At 39.1% G+C, this 15,998-nt stretch overlaps 1 protein-coding gene across 4 annotated transcripts in view; it reads left to right on the top strand.

Annotated features, from left to right (window-relative positions):
* The window catches only part of SEMA5A (semaphorin 5A), a 353,854-nt gene extending 338,670 nt beyond the window's left edge, over positions 1–15,184 (top strand). For all 4 annotated transcript variants that reach the window (XM_074825752.1, XM_074825742.1, XM_074825761.1 and 1 more), the window contains 4 exons: positions 3,118–3,273; positions 6,302–6,349; positions 8,545–8,756; positions 10,157–15,184. In XM_074825752.1, coding sequence (XP_074681853.1) covers positions 3,118–3,273; positions 6,302–6,349; positions 8,545–8,756; positions 10,157–10,276 — 536 coding nt within the window. In that variant the 3' untranslated portion in view covers positions 10,277–15,184. The remainder of the gene's footprint in view (positions 1–3,117; positions 3,274–6,301; positions 6,350–8,544; positions 8,757–10,156) is intronic.
* Positions 15,185–15,998: the final 814 nt, after the last annotated feature.

Raw genomic sequence — 15,998 nt, 5'->3', positions numbered from 1 at the left:
TCTTTTAATTTATTGAAATACAATCACATTAATATGAATGGAAGCACTGCACTATTGATCATAGTGGTTTATAGACTGCTTATCAGTAAGTGTAATTGGTTGCAGTGGTGTCTGTAATGTACTGAATAAACCAGTATTTTATACCTAAAGTATTTACTGCTGCTGTAAGAGGGGAAAATATGTTCTGTCCTTGAATTGCTAACTCCACATGCAGATAATGGATAAAGCATTTGAGCATTTAGAAATGATGGTGTAGTTCTGAGGTGCCTTCTTCACCAAGGGATCTTTCAGGAACTGCTTAGGCTTAACCTGGCTTCAAAGGCCAGCCAAGACTGTAGGAAAAAGACATGACATCTGAGTAAGCCTTGCTGTGTTAGAGGTGAAAAGCAGTTCCAGATTAAACATCTCTGTAGTCCACCCTCTCTTTTCCATTCTTACGACTTTTGCAAAGAACTGAGCAGCAAGTTGAGAGGAGTCTGCCTGAGGTGCAAGTGAGCCTCAGATACTTTGAAGATAAAGAAATCAAAAGAATGAGACAGGATAACTGAGTCTGTAGAAGTGCATGCAAAAGCTATGGGTTCAGCATGTCTGTGATGGCAGAGACAGTGGCTCCACAAAGGGCAGGTCTGCCAATTTGAAATTATACACCTGTCAGTCTTGGATGCCTTACTTCTGTGTGTTTCTCTGAGCTCCCAAAAGTGGCACTCCTCAAAACACTGCTTTGGTACCAGGATCCACCGCTGCAGCAAGGTCCCTCTCACACTTGTACTGATGTCTCCTCTCTCCTCTTCTGTGACTGTGTGCCAGGTGGAGCTGATCAGCATGGCACCAGACCCACTGTCCACCCGTGCTGTAGGGCCTGGGTTGCACCATGGGACTCAAGATGGGAGGGAGATGCCCTGTGTTGCATATGTGGGAAACAGTAGCCTTGCCCAGTCACTAGTGTGTTACCTCACATGATCTATGCATACTCTGAGGTTCCTGTTTTATCATGGGATGTAGCCCCTTCAGCAAGGAAGCTGGTGGGCCAAAATCACGTTAGACAAAATGGGGCTGCAGAGTGCACCAGCCAACAAGCTGCATTTAGGATGCTTACAAGCGTTTTGGCAGCTCTGGCTTAAGCGTGTTCTCTGCCCCTAATGAGAACTGATCTCTAATAAGCAGCATTTCTTTAAAGTTGAATGGGAGGGGCTTTATTGTTACTAAATATTTAAGGTACGGATCCATGCACTTAGTTTACTTAGGTCCAGCTGCTGACACTGGCAATGGCAGCAGCAGCTCCTGGATGTGCCACACTATATAAGCAGGAAGAAGCCTGTCCATTTGCTTGATTCCCACCTCTGCTCTCCTACCCCCCTGAATTAGAACTCAACTACATTATGTCATCTGCCTCCATACTCCTACTACCCACTCTGCAAATGAGGCCCTGCCAGGACCTCCTCTAGGAAACAGAAGAGCCAAAGGACAGAGCTGAGTATTCTTGCTCCTCACAATAACAAGATCCTACTGTTTATCATCAACTGTTTGTGTCATTTGATCGTTATTCAAAGGAGGCCCCATCCAGACAGTTGCTAATTGTTCATAAATATCAATATCCAGATTCTTACTTGAGCTGCTGTGTAAATCTATTTCATGAACAACTCCACAAGTGATGGTGTGCAACTGAACCACAGACTGCTAGGACTGATTGCTGCTGTCTTTAACCAGAGCTCTCCTTCTGTCTTGAAATTGTCCCATGACCATTGCTTGAGATTTTCTGTGCTAAAGTTATGTCAGTCTCCTCCATGCATTTATTTTTACTGTGCTATTGGTTAGGAAGTGAATGTCTAACACTGTCATGGAAAGCACCTATTGCTTGACATTTTTCAAGACTGCAATCTCAAATATTTCTGCTGGAATCTGTTAACTTTTAGATGACTGAGAGTTTTAACTTGTTCCTCTATGGCCAAGGGGAAAATAATGAGTAAATGTGAACCTTGTGTGCTAAATTCATACAATGTATTGAAAGGAGCCCAAAACAGAGTAAGGCTTTCCTGACTTTCCACCCTATGAACAAAAAATTTACAAAAGCTTCATGATTTCTTCAAATTATTCACGAATTTTAATGTTCTACAATCTAACTTGAAACAAAATTAGGATAATATATAATTTTTTATTTGAAGCAAAATGAAATTTGTAAATTTTCTTGATATTGCCATAAAATCAATTAAAATTTTGAAGTAGAAACAAACTTGGTTTGGGATAGAAGGACTGTTTATTCCATATCAAAACCATAAAACCTATCTCAGTGGCAAAGCTGACACAAGAAAGAAGGTTTAACTGAGCTCTGTCTTTACTATACTTGCCAAACTCAGAAGACTCCTATGAAGACAAGACTGAATTTTAAGAAAGCTGAGCTCAGTAAACTCACAGCACCTCATGGGAATGAGATCAGTTCACTTAAAGGAAGTATTCTGAGATCACACAAGCATGAAATAAAAATGTCTCAATCAAAACTACATAGGCAGAGGAAGAAATAGAGAGAGACAATAGAAGCTGATAATGAACCAAATGGGAAAGAGAAGGTGAGAATACTTGATGAGATCTCTTCTATCTACAGCAAAGAAATGGACCTGAAATAACAAAAGCTAAAAAAAAAAAAAAAAAAGTATCTGTGCAAGATACTACTATTTTCATGGTCAAATAAACATCCTGTTTCAGACTTGGAATACATACTCATAGTTCTCATTGCTACTTGTCAGGTACATAAAAAAATGACAGTGTCATTGTCCACCCTAGCGACCTAGACTGGAATTAACCCACAGCAATTACTCTTTCAGTCACCACTGCAGAATCCCTCCAGCTTCTCACTTCCACACACAAAGGCTGTGGCAGAAGCCAAAGCCATAATACATCTGTGACAAATTTACCATCACACTCAACATTTCAGAGACTTTTGCCAAAGCTGAACTGCCTTTGTTTTATCATAATGAAAGAGCTGTCCTCTGCTAGTCGGAGGTAGCTGGGGATGAGGCCTTCTGTCATAATTCAGAAATACAGGCTATTTCTCTCTCACTCAGTGTACTTGAAGCATTTAATTGCAGTGTCTGCATGTGTGTCCCTCTCTTCCTGTTGCAGACAGCTGGTCCGAGTGGTCTGAGTGGTCCGACTGCGACTCGTCTGGCTTCCAGTTCCGTGTTCGTCAGTGCATCATTTTGTTTCCTGTGGGCAGCCAGTGCACGGGCAACACCACGGAGAGCCGAGCCTGTGCTGTGGACTCCAACTTTATACCAGGTGCGATCAGCCTGCTCCTTGAAGGATTAGTGAAATCCCTCAACATTTCAAGAGCGAGGCATAGTATTGTCCCAGACTGAACAGTGCAGAGCTGAGAGCTGGAACAGAAATTGTCTCTTGTCATCCAAAGCATGTTGGTCTACTGTGTAGAGCCGATGTTGCTAGGTCTGGTGTCTCATGAAAATCCACCTCATGGCACCGAGTGCTGTGAAGCTGTCTCTACTGTCACCACCTGGGACTTTGGTTAGTCACTGTCACAGCATTCTGCAGATCCCTCCCATCCTACTTGGTAGCAGGGTGCAGGGATGACTACAGACAGCTAGGAGAAATAGTTTGCTTTTTACTTTAATTTAAGTTTTTGAGACTTCGGGGTTATTAAAGAAATATTCCTCTAGGTTTGTGATTTGCATATACAAAAGTGGGTGCTGTGGTAGTTAATCTGGAAATCATTTCAGAATCCCTTAAATTAATAACTGCTTAGAAAGGTAAATACTATTGACTGCCTCAGGTCCTTATCTCCCTCATGACCGCTAAGTACCTGATGGATAGTCACATCATGTATTATTCTATAGCATTTGTTGAAACTCATGGCTGTACTCTTTTTTTTTTTTTTCTGAATCACACCACTCATTTAAATCCACACAACAGTATGGGTGGCCACATTGCATTGCTGTTAACAGTCATAGTTCTGCATGTGTACATTAAAAAAAGTTAGCAATCTATTCACAGGTAGATAAATTTACATTTTAATGTATCATTTTAAATGTAATTATGTTTACTCTGTGCAGCAATCTTTTTTTTTCTGTGACTATGCAGTACAATATAGTACAATATAATAATCAACAAATTTAAACAGTTTTTTATGGATGGTGCATAATGCTTTAACTCCCAAACACTACTTTTTGCTCTAAAACTAATGTGAAAAATGTCAGTGTGAAAGCAAAACCTCCCACATTGTATTTTCCCCTTTTTCTCAGGCTTTTGAAGCAGCTCCATTAATATTCACATTCTGTGAATCCCCTGCTTAATCCAATATAAGCTCTACGTCTTGTTTTGGAAAGTAGGCATTTTCAGAATCTGAAATGAGCCACCTCTTCTCTCACCCTTCTGGTTTGTTTGCTACCTTAAATTACCCATATCACAGCAGATAAGGTCATGCCCATTGCACTCACCTTAGGCAAACTAGCTTGCTTTCTTGGGATTGCTCAGCTTGCTTTCACTCCTCCAGGTCCTCCAACTCAGACTTTTCTCCCTCCCTCCTGCCCAACCTCTCTTTCTTTTTCTAATTCACCTCCCTCCTTTCCTCAGCTAGTGTGCTGGTGCATCCACCCTCACGTTGTCTCCTGCTGCTTACCTTAGCTCTGTTCCTCTACAGAACAGTATATAGAGTGATTCTGGCAGAGTGCAACAATGACTTCTCATCACTGCTGCTGCTGTGTTTCCAGTTAGTCCTTACCAACATTACCTTGTGGAACTTTATGGTTTTCTGTTTTTTTTTTTTTTTTTTCTTTTTCTTTTTGTTTGGATTGTGAATTAACGGTCTCAACCAGACAAAGTGTGCTCTCAGCTTTTAACTCTGTGAGAGTGCTGTTCTGTCAGGTCTGCTACTTTCTCATTTTAAAGATAGTATTGATTTAGCATGTGAAGAAAGGTAAAAAATCGTGATCCCTTTAGCAGTAGCTGCATGTGGATCATCTTTTAGCAGTGGAGAGCCTGCTCTGTTAATTTTTCATACACAAGCTCTTGCATATCTGTGGCCATCTTTGCTGACCTTCTCTGGTCTGTTTTTCAGTTCTACTAGAGGCATCCTTAGATGGGAAAACCAGAGCTGCACACAGTGTTTGTGGTGTGGACAACACATAGATTTGTAAAGTGCCATAATACTGATACTCTGTCCTATACACTGGTGGTTTCATGGTAGTATCTAGCATTTGGTTTGCCTTTTTGATTGCTTCTAAACATCAAGCTGATATTTTCATGGAACATTCATCATAACCCCCCGGTCTCACTCATGAATAGTAATGGTCAGTTCACAGCCCATCATTTTATATGTGAAGCTAGGATTGCTTTCCACAGTATGTATCGCTTTACACTGATCTACATTCTGTTCTATTTGTTATTTTACTGCCCAGTTTTGTAAGGCCCTTCACAGCATGCCCTTGTCCATGCTACCTTAACTTTGTATCATCAGCCAACTTCAAAACCACATTTTTCTCCTGCTTTTCTAGCTCTTTGCTGAAAAGACTAGGTCCCTGCAGAAGGGGTAACCTTCCTCCATTAGTACTACCCTGTTTTCTATCTTTGCCCTCATCTCATTTGTTGCCTGGAAAGTCTCTGACAAAGAACTCAAAAGCTTTTTTGAAATCCAGGTAGACTGTCAGTTATCCCACCCATATCCGCATGATCATTGACCCTTTCAGAGAGGTTCAAGAGATTTGTAAGGCAGGACTTCCCTTCATGTAAGCCATGGTCCTGAAGTAAAGAGCAAGAAAACTTGATTGCCAACAGATCTTATTCAGTATTTATTCAGAATGTTTCCAAAGTCAAAATAGTCAAAAGGGAATTACATTTTATTGGTTTACAACTGAGACCCATGAAATTGGCAGTCATCTTTTTTGAAGATTTGTAAATTCCCTCTTTTCACATTAGTGCTAGTAGAAGTAATGAGCTCTTTTGAACACAAGATAATTAAACTCTCATTAATTTTACTATTCAGAAAATCAACGCTTTCACAACATGCTTAAACTCCACAAAGAATGTTTTCATGTGCACTTCATCTTTGTAATTCCAGAGAAGTTTTGAGGCAAAAATTAAAAATATGTTGCTGCTTTCACTTGGGAAACATAAGAAACCTGAAGATGTCCTGGGACCTTTTTGTTAATTTTACCACGTAGTCAAAATCTTTTTTACTTTGGATTTAGATTGGATGTAGTAGAATGATTTTTTAAATCTTTACTGTGTTAATCAAACTAGTAGTTCTCTGTAGTATTTTTTCTCCTTGGTATAAGTGGTTTATTAATTTTTCTAGAAATATCAGTGGCACGATCCAGCAGCATAGAAGAAAAACGATGTGGAGGTAAGCTTTTCAGCTCTAGATGTGTATTAAATGCTGAAATACTGATTCCTCATTTTTTGCTTTGGTTTCACCTTTTGCACTCTCTTAGTTTTATTCTACCTTCTAAATGCCACATTCTCATTATTTACATTTGTACAGAAAAGGAGATGTAGTTACTGCAGGATTTCTCATTAAATATCCATCTGCCATTGCTGACCTTTGAGACAAGAACATGTATTACTGGATGTTTGTATTTTCTTCTTTTTCAGTACGACAGTCACTCTCATTCAAAAAGAAATTCCTATTATAAGCTCGTTTTCAGTAGGTCAAAATTTGTAAAGTTGCTCCACCTTTTTCAGGATAATAATTTCAGAAACCTCTTTGGGGCTCCAAATAAATAGCAGAGAGCCAGTCTGCTAACCCATTTAATAGCTCAGACTGTATCTGGGACTCATTTTCAGCTTCGCTGCCAAAGACAAAAAAAAGTAAAAAAAAAAAGGTCCATTCCAGAGTCCTGATGCTAGCAAAACAAATCTTGAAAGAGAAAACTGTTAAAAAAACCCCCAAACAATACAAACAAGAAGAAAAAGGAAAAATGACCAATTTTTAGTGCTGAGCTATCATGCTTAGTCTGTGTCGTCATGGCAATAGCTCTAGCCAGTTCTAGTATTCTTCCATGCACAGATAAGCTGCATTTTTAACCTGATAAGGGACAATTAAAACACAGGGGTTATGCAAGAGTATTAGTGTGCATGGTAACTTGTTATGGGAGCCAGGATAATGTGATTTGATTTTTTTCTAATTAGAAAATAAAATATTTTGCCAAGTTCTGCAACAGGGGGAAACTCTCATAAAATTGTAGAAGGATATTTCAGTGAAAATTTATATATTGGGCAGTCAACCTAGTCATCTAAATATTAGTTTCTGTTTCTAAATACCCAGTAGGCATGAAAAGGTTCTACCTTAGGCATTTGCAAAAAATGGACCCACGTGCTAGCGCATTTTTCTGTATTACAGTGGAAAAGGTCTAACAGATGTTTTTCTGACTTGTGCCAGTCTTTCAGTTTGAAATCTTTCATTAGGCAAACACAAACAAATTTTGAGTAATGTTAAGATGAAATTTCCAACATGAGCTTCTCAGTGATACTTCTTTCATAATCAAAAAGCACAGCTCCAGTTTGAAATAACAATGAAAAGCAGTGTAATTTGTTTATTTTGAGCTAATCCTACTGGTGCCACATCTGACCTGCTATCTCTGTTTGGTAACTTCAGGGGATGATTGTGCTTTAGATTCACTTCTACAGTTTCATGCAGCAATGAGCTTCCTCAGTTTTAATCCTTGTGTAGGTGGAGAGGGTTTCCTGTCGTCTGATCCCATAGTGTCTTTGAGGGGCAGAGCAGACAGAAGAGTGCTGGGTTCTGAGTTGTTGACTTTGTACTCTCTGGCTGCTATGGTTAAAAGCACGCTGAGCTTTAAGGAGTCTCCCTCTCTCCTCCCCATTTCCCCCTGAAATGCTACCATTACTTCCTCACTCCCCCTTACATACAGAAAAAATTCTGAAGGCTGGAGAAGGGAACAAATCGCCCATATATATTAAAGATACAGAAACAGTGAGACCCAGCAAGAATCAAAGCAGGGGATAGGACAAATGTTTGCCACTGCTTCTGGGACATACCAAATAAAGGGAGGTACAGAAAACATTTTAGGAAAAACAGGATTGTGATTCAAAGATATCAGGACTTGTCCTGCCACAAGTCACTACGTGAAAGAGAAAGAACTAGAAGAACAGCAGAGGAGGTGATACTGTAGTTCACTGAAAAAAAGCTATGTATGTACATTATATACATAATTTATATATAACAAGGCTTCATTATACAGTCTGAAGTAAAATTTTGCTGAACTATTCAAACGTCCAAAATGCAATTCATTCATCTGTTATTTGGATTCTGAACTTGTTTAAGCATCTTTCAAAAACCTGTCTTAATACTTACAGAGATGTATTGGTATCTAAGATTCTTATAATGATCCCTTCAGGGAAGTACAATGCATTTGCTACTATAGGGATAAACCATTGCAATTGAGATGTTTCTGGGAAACAGATGAAATTTCCCTTGTCCTTATTTGAATCGAGTACTTGTCTACATTTTTCTCCAAGCTTAAGCTTTTATTGCTACTTCCTTAAAAATAAAATTGTCTTCTGCTCTCCACTCCACAGAATTCAACATGTTTCACATGATCGCAGTGGGATTAAGTAGCTCAATACTTGGTTGCCTTCTTACCCTGCTTGTTTACACTTATTGCCAACGATATCAACAACAGTCCCATGATGCGACTGTCATCCATCCGGTGTCACCAGCTCCTCTAAATACCAGCATTACCAACCATATCAACAAACTGGACAAATACGATTCTGTAGAAGCCATCAAGGTGAGAAGTGGGTTGGGAGCTCTATAATGCACAGTGTATATGGTCCTGGACACCAGTTCTGCTGCATTGAAAGAATTCTACTTGCTAATTTTCTGCAGTGGCATTTGGACTCAAATTATGCTGATTGTTAATGACAAAACAAGATTTCACTTGAAGTTCTGTAATTACAGATCCTTTCCTTTGTCAATCCTTATTACACAGGAAGCTAGATTTTGTGTGTATGTGTAATTCAGACAGCAGCAGCCTTTCCTGGAAAAAATCAGACTACTCAAGTTTTGCTCTGTGAGGTTTTTTTCCCTAATTGTGTTCCCTAGTGGCTTGTTCAAGGAGTAAACAGGGCCACTAACAATCATCGTGACACATCTTTAAGATAATTCTTTGTTTCCAATGATATGGTGTCAAGGGCACTGTTCATCTTCCTGTACTATGTCTTTATACAGGAGATGTATCTGGTGAATATATTTTGAGTCAGACTCTCAGCTAGTGTCCATACCCAAAACATTCTGTAAATGAGCATCACAGATTTACATTAGCTGGAAGTCTGGCATATATCTGTATCTTACGATCATTGTTTCCAAACAGCTATTTTCTTTTTATGACCTTTTAGAATAGCTCTGCTTTTCAGATCCTCTGAATTAAGGAAGGATGAGCATTGTGAAAACACCTAGTTCAGTATCTTCAGATTACACAGTTTATTCATGCAGCTGCAAAGCTTTTTGTAAATGAGGATTTTTCTTAAATCCTACCTGGATAATCCAGTTTTTAATTTTTGCATTTTCTTTCTAATTAAAGACATTTTAAAGAATTTCATTAAAAATGAAAATGACAAGAAAAGTCTAGGTTTTGTAATCAGTGGTGGAATATGTACCTAATTTAGAGCTTTTCCAAATTCCACTAATCATCTCTCTGGATAACTACAGAAACAAAAAAAAAATATTCATACTCTAAATACCCATATCACTTTAAAAAACCCAGGATTTATACTCTCTTAAGACCTTCAAGACTTTTTTCCTACATATTGCATTTGAAAATCAAGAAATTAATGCAGTAAAGAGAAAATAATTCCTATTCAGTAAAAAGATAATGAGCGAATCATTTTAATAGGAAGAACTGAATATGCATGATTAAAAGTATTTTTAATCGTAAAATGGGTTTTATATTATTGGGAGGAAAGTGCCTGGCTTTATTATCATTGGGTTTTTTAGGAACGTTATTATGTAAGCAGATACATGCAAATGCAAGTGTTTGTAAATGTGCAGGTATTTCTCAATGCATTTTTGACTGACTTACTATAGACAGATATTTGCCACAAAAATTGACTTGGTGAAAGAGCAGTTAGTGACTACCTTTCTTTTGCCTTTCCCATTCTCTTATCTCTTTTTTTTTTTTTTTTTTCCCAGGCATTTAACAAAAACAACCTGATTCTGGAAGAGAGAAACAAATACTTCAATCCACATCTTACTGCAAAGACTTATTCTAATACCTATTTTACAGATTTCAATAATTATGATGAGTACTAATGGGCTTGTATATTTTCTGGCCTCCTGTAACTCCCCAGTCCCCAAGGCCTGTGCTACTTGACTGCTCATGTGATTGAGGCTTCAGAGATGAAGTTCAGAGACATTTCAAGCACGATCCAAGCCATCAATGTCCCATTGCTGCCAAAAGCCCAAAACACTTGTTTGTGACATGCTGTTTTCTTTGCAGAGTGCAAGGTTGGCCTTCAGTGTTGGATGCAGCCCCTCGGTGTCACTGGCCCACTCATGAGGATTGCATCACTTCACTCAGTTTCATAAACTTCCAGTCAGATTTCTCTAACGAGTGACTAAGTAATTCCTGAGCTTTAAAAAAAATGTTAATGTTATTCCGTAAAGCTGTGCCAGGAGTACAAATCTAATTTCTTTTTAGGCACTGTCTTTTATTTCCATGAGGTTTGAAAAGGGAGGTCTGCTGTTAACCACGGAGCCCTCTGTGCAATCTCCTGAAGCTCACACCACCAAAAAGAGCTTGCAGAGTGCTGGGAACAACCACAAGAAGAAACGTGGTGGTTTAGCAATGCTCTGCAGCAGCTCTGGGCTCTGTAGGGCTGATCTTCCTGGGCTGTAAATCACTCCGGCTGCAGTTCAGCTGTTCAGAGTGCAGAGACTAAGGCCATACCAAGGGGTACAATCTTGTAATTAACCCAGAAAGCTACAGGGTCAGTGGTTTCCAGTTGCAAGCCAAACCCAGTCACATAAAGCCTTCACCTAGTTGGGTTTAATTTTTGGGAGGGTATGGAAGGGCATATCCCACAGGGAGGCTGATGGAGGAGGGCAGATGGGAGAGGCACACTGAAAGGTTTTTCTGTGTGTTGTAAGTAAACCAGCCTCGCTGCAGCGTGCAGACTTGCACGAGTCTTGGCATTCCACAGGCTTCCTCTCCCTGGTGCGTGTGGATGGGAACCTGCTCGTCTCTCTGCTGTAGCACTTGCTGTCAGGCTGGTCACAGAAAAATACGACTGCACCGTGTTTTGTGTGCCATCTCAGGCTCTCGGGGGTATGTAGGCATAATCATAGATCTGCTTTTCTCTTTCTGGCTTTTACTTTATATGCACGTGTCTGACAAACAAAGCTGGCTCAGAAAATGCAGATGTATTTGCAAAACTTTGTCTCATCTTGCTGCTGTGTCTGACCCACGCTAGTCAGCCCCTAGAGGAACATTCTTATGGTGTTTTAAGTGATTATCTTGTTGAACTTCATTGATGTAAATATTTAAAATGCTGTTTGAGTTTTAAGTTATCAGTTTTAATTCCTTTTATAGTGGCAGTTGAGGAAACACAAAGAATTTTTATACCATTTTTCTTTGTTCTGTCTGTCTTCACCCAGATTCATGACATTGTTATTTTTGTGTCTGAAATTCCAGATGTATAGCTAAAAAGAAAAGGGCAGGGGTTTGGGCCAGATTTTCCAGAGTACTTAGTAGTAAGGCAGCATTTGCTATTCTCAGAAGCTTGTGAAAAGAAATTAAAAGTGAATATTAAGGTTTGAAGAATTAGGCTTTTGGTTTTTTTGAGCATGCAAGATGCAAAGATCATTGCACCAGAATACCAGGCAGGTATGCAAGGAGAAGCGAAGTGCAAACATTTCTATTCAGTGTTTAGAGTCCTTGATCATTAGGTTACGCTATGATAGGGAAATAGAGAAAAACATGTACACATTATAATGATTCACAGCTATGTACAGAAAAGGCAAAAAGTACCAAGAAACACTGATCATGTGAGACTGCATTTGAGCACCACTTTGGTGGTCCAGCCACTTACATAGCAAGGGTAAACACTGTATCCGATGATGGCAATGAGCAACATTTTTGAATGGGGATAGATCTCAATGTAGCACTGTGCTTCCTATCTCTATTCTGCAGTAAAATGAAAAAATGGAAAGCAAATGGTCTTTGAAAAGCTGTGCAGTAAAATGAACGCACATTTACCATCTATGAAAATAATTAAGATCAGCCACCTATTTTTTCCAACTGAATAGCTGTCCCTGTTACTAACTCAGTCAAAAGAAAGAACCTCACCCTCTCACCAGTTTATCTCCAGAAAGTATAATAATACTGGTTCTCTGTAATTTGTGATTTTTTTACTGTACATTAGATTTGGTTTTCCAGGAATAAATTAGCTGATTGCCCTGGGTAAGAGGAAATTTTCTCTGCAAGAAAACAGTGAAACAGATAGAGGGGAAAAAAGCTTTCCAAATCATAACCAGTCCAGTATCTGAATCACTCTGTTCATGCCAAAAGATAAAATTTTACATTTAAATAAGATAAAGAAAAGAAAATCTATATTGCTGCCACTGCCAAGAAAAAGCAGCACATGCACATACACACATATATGCACAACACTGTTCCTCTCTGCCCCTGTACTACGAGCACATTAGTCTGGCTTGTGGATTTTATATTTAGACTATTAGTTATGAGACCAATATCTCAAAAATATTTGAACTATGTATTTTTATTTTAACCTTTTTTAATTAAAATTATCTGAAATTAGCTTTGTTTTTAACTCTTCAGTAGTTTGAGGCACGCCTATCTTTACGGTGATCTATTTTCCATTCTTTTCATGGATAGATACATATGTTAGATATGTGTTATATATGCAGTAATAATACCCTAGGTTAGGTCTGCATGGTCATAGGTAGAAGTGCATTTAGCAGATGTTCAGTCTGCTCACACTTCCATCTCCCCAAGGAATATTTCAGGTGTTCCAGATCTTTGAGCAACTCCTGTGTGGTGTCATTTAAACACCATGCCAACTTGTCAGAAAAGTGCATCTTTTAAACATTTGGAGGTTTATTTTTGGTTTTGAGCTTCCTAAATTACATTGTTCTTAATTGCAGGCAGAGGTATATTCAACCCTCTATCTAAAGCAGTAGAATAAACATGAAAATTTCACAGCACTTCAAGGAGAAAAAATTGATGGCAAGATCTCCTTGTCAGGATGGATTCTGGGACCACAGGTTTTAAATCCATTAGATATTTCTGTCTTAAGTAATTTTAGAGGACCCCAGATGCACTGCCTATATCACTGTTTTCACCTTCTGAGTTCTACATAGCTGCCCAGGTAGTTTAAGCCTTTCCTAATATATGGAGCAAAGCAAGCTGCGGTCTCTATTAATTTTCAATTTACTTTATTTAGCTTTTTTTCTAAAACAGTCTACAGACATTTTGGTCAGAAGAAGATATCTTCATGAAAGTTCTTATTTTTCTTTTGCCAAAAATGTAACAAAGTGGGCATTTGCCTGCAAATCTTGTTTAAGCCGATAGAGCTCTCAGATTTGCACAAGGGTAAAATTTGGTTCTTACAGCATTGTTCTGTTCTTGGAAAGGGAAAATCAACTCCCTTGCCCATTAAATGCCATGCTTGAATACTCCTTATCCTTTCGCTTGGATAAAGTGATCTTTTCTGGATAAATAATTGTATTACCTCTGATGCCAATAGTTACTAAACCACTTTTACACTGATTGCATAAATTTAAAAATGTTTCTCTATTTTGAATGCAAACATTTCGGCAGATAGATCAAAATTCTCTGAGTAAAGCTGTTTCTGTGTAGCCCTGCTACATGCAGTGAGAAGGAAGCAGGATTGCCAGACGGATCCTGTACAGTATATACTTTCATTGGATAACTCAAAGTAGAATTATGCTTGCATACATATTTTGGGCTTATTTTTGTGTCTGATATGTAGCGTACATTCCTCAGTTGCTTAGAAAATGGACTCCTGTGCTTGCAGATTTATCTTGTACTTTGATTTGACTCTGATGACCTTTGTGGTCATTTAAGGTTACTTTACCTGAAAGCTTTTCCAGCTGTTTGCAGTCACCTGCTGTTGGAGCAGTGTGGTTTGGCTGAAACTAATCAAGAGATTTTTGACTAGGATTAGGATTTTCATAAGAGAGTGGGAGAAAGAATGGGACTTAAATGGCTTTGATTTCCAGGCTATTAAGCAGTACTGATTAAAGTCTCAGATGGGTGTAGGACATTGTGCATTTAGTTAGCTCTACCAGAGCTCCACAGTAACCTCTAGGAAAATACCACATCGATGTACAAATCAAGAGCTACCAAAGCACTTAAGTGAAGAAAGTTCTCAGAGCATCAGACCATATGGCTGTTCAAACTAGAAAGTAAGAGGTCCCGGATGCAACAAAAATGTTAATAGAAATAAATGCTTCAATATTTTTTCCTCATAATTATAGAATGAATATGTTCACTTCTTTAAATGTGGGACCAGTTTTATTAAAATCAGCGCAACATAAGCACATTCCTAAAGTTAATTGTATGCATAATGGCTTTGCTGTATGAGATCAATTCTGTAAACAGTTTGGTCCAAGCTTATCTTGCTCTGCTTGAGGCATCTGACCAATTTCTGATTGTAGCTGCCACCAGCACCCTCTGTGTCTCGTCTGGGAGAACATCCCTAGATGGGCAGAGTTACATCCTGGTCAGGGCTTGTGTCTCTCCACCAACACTATAGTGAGCCTAGAGAGATACACTTCTAATTTTCACTGTCATTTGGATTCCTAGTTTATATTGGCAAAATCTAGGCTCCTGAGTATGATTTTACTCATCATATAAGTAACCACACTGAGTTCAGTGGTATGGATGTAGCAAGTTACTTATTTTAATGTGTTTACAGGATCAAGCCCAAAATATATTGCTTCTGCACAAATCCATGCACAGTACAAGATGATTTCAATAGTAAGAAAACAGTTTCATCTAAAATTGTTCACAAGCAAATCTGCATCTTGATATCAGGGAATAGATATGTGTTCATTGTGTGGGGTATTTGAATTCATTCCTTTCTTTGCTAAATAAATGAATGATAAAACAAGAAACTGCTTGACTTCATTTAAAAGCCATTCTTCCAAATAAAGAAGGGTTCTGGGATCTGTGAATGTTCTCCTTTTCTTTCGCTCTTCTCCACAAAAAATGAATCTGTGTGTGGCTGAAATGGCCTTTAGCTAGACTGTTCTGTGTGACTAAATGAATGCTTTGCATTGTGTTGCCATGCGACAACATTTTCTAACTGGGATGGTACAAAGAGGGAAATGTGCTAACCTGGGAGGTTTGGCAAAGATTTCAACCCCAGCAGTAACAAGGGTAGGCAGAAGTGGAAACAAAACCATAGAAGAATGTGACTGAAGGCTTGGCAAACTTGTTACTAAACTTTAACAGAAACTTAGAAGGTTTTGGGGAACTGCGAAGGGCAAGGCTGCTGGGGCTGTAACCTCCTATTTGGGGGGGTTACTAGTTGCCCAAGCAAAAAGCAGTCTGATTACAACAGGTACCTGTGCAAAGTTGTGACTGTTACTCAGAATCGGAAAAAAAGAACTGGTGACACTCTCAGCACCAGGTTACCCAGAAGGGAACAAAATGCTTTGCAAGCAGTAAGTGCCGCAGTGCAGGTGGCATTTTCGCAGTATCTGTTGGCAGGAAGGGTAGGGCAACAGGAGCGGATCTGTAGAGCAAAACAGCTGGTGCTGAACTCATGGATTCTGGACTAGCTCCAGGCTAGTCCCACAGGCTGAACACCCACTACCAGTTAGAGTGTACCCCTTTAGTTTCCCTCATTCACTTAAAAAAAAAATGAAACCACACCAGATGGCATGCTCTGACACTGCGCCGTGGTGCAAATGAAAGCACAGTGAGAGGTTTACTGGGAACTGATAACCCTTTTGTTTCCAGTTGGCTCTTTGGATCCAGGTTGGA

The sequence above is a fragment of the Strix aluco genome, chromosome 1, assembly GCF_031877795.1.
Source record: "Strix aluco isolate bStrAlu1 chromosome 1, bStrAlu1.hap1, whole genome shotgun sequence".
In the NCBI taxonomy this organism is placed as follows: domain Eukaryota; kingdom Metazoa; phylum Chordata; class Aves; order Strigiformes; family Strigidae; genus Strix; species Strix aluco.
The sequence above is the reverse complement of the archived record's forward strand: the minus strand, read 5'-3'. Positions and strand labels throughout refer to the sequence as shown.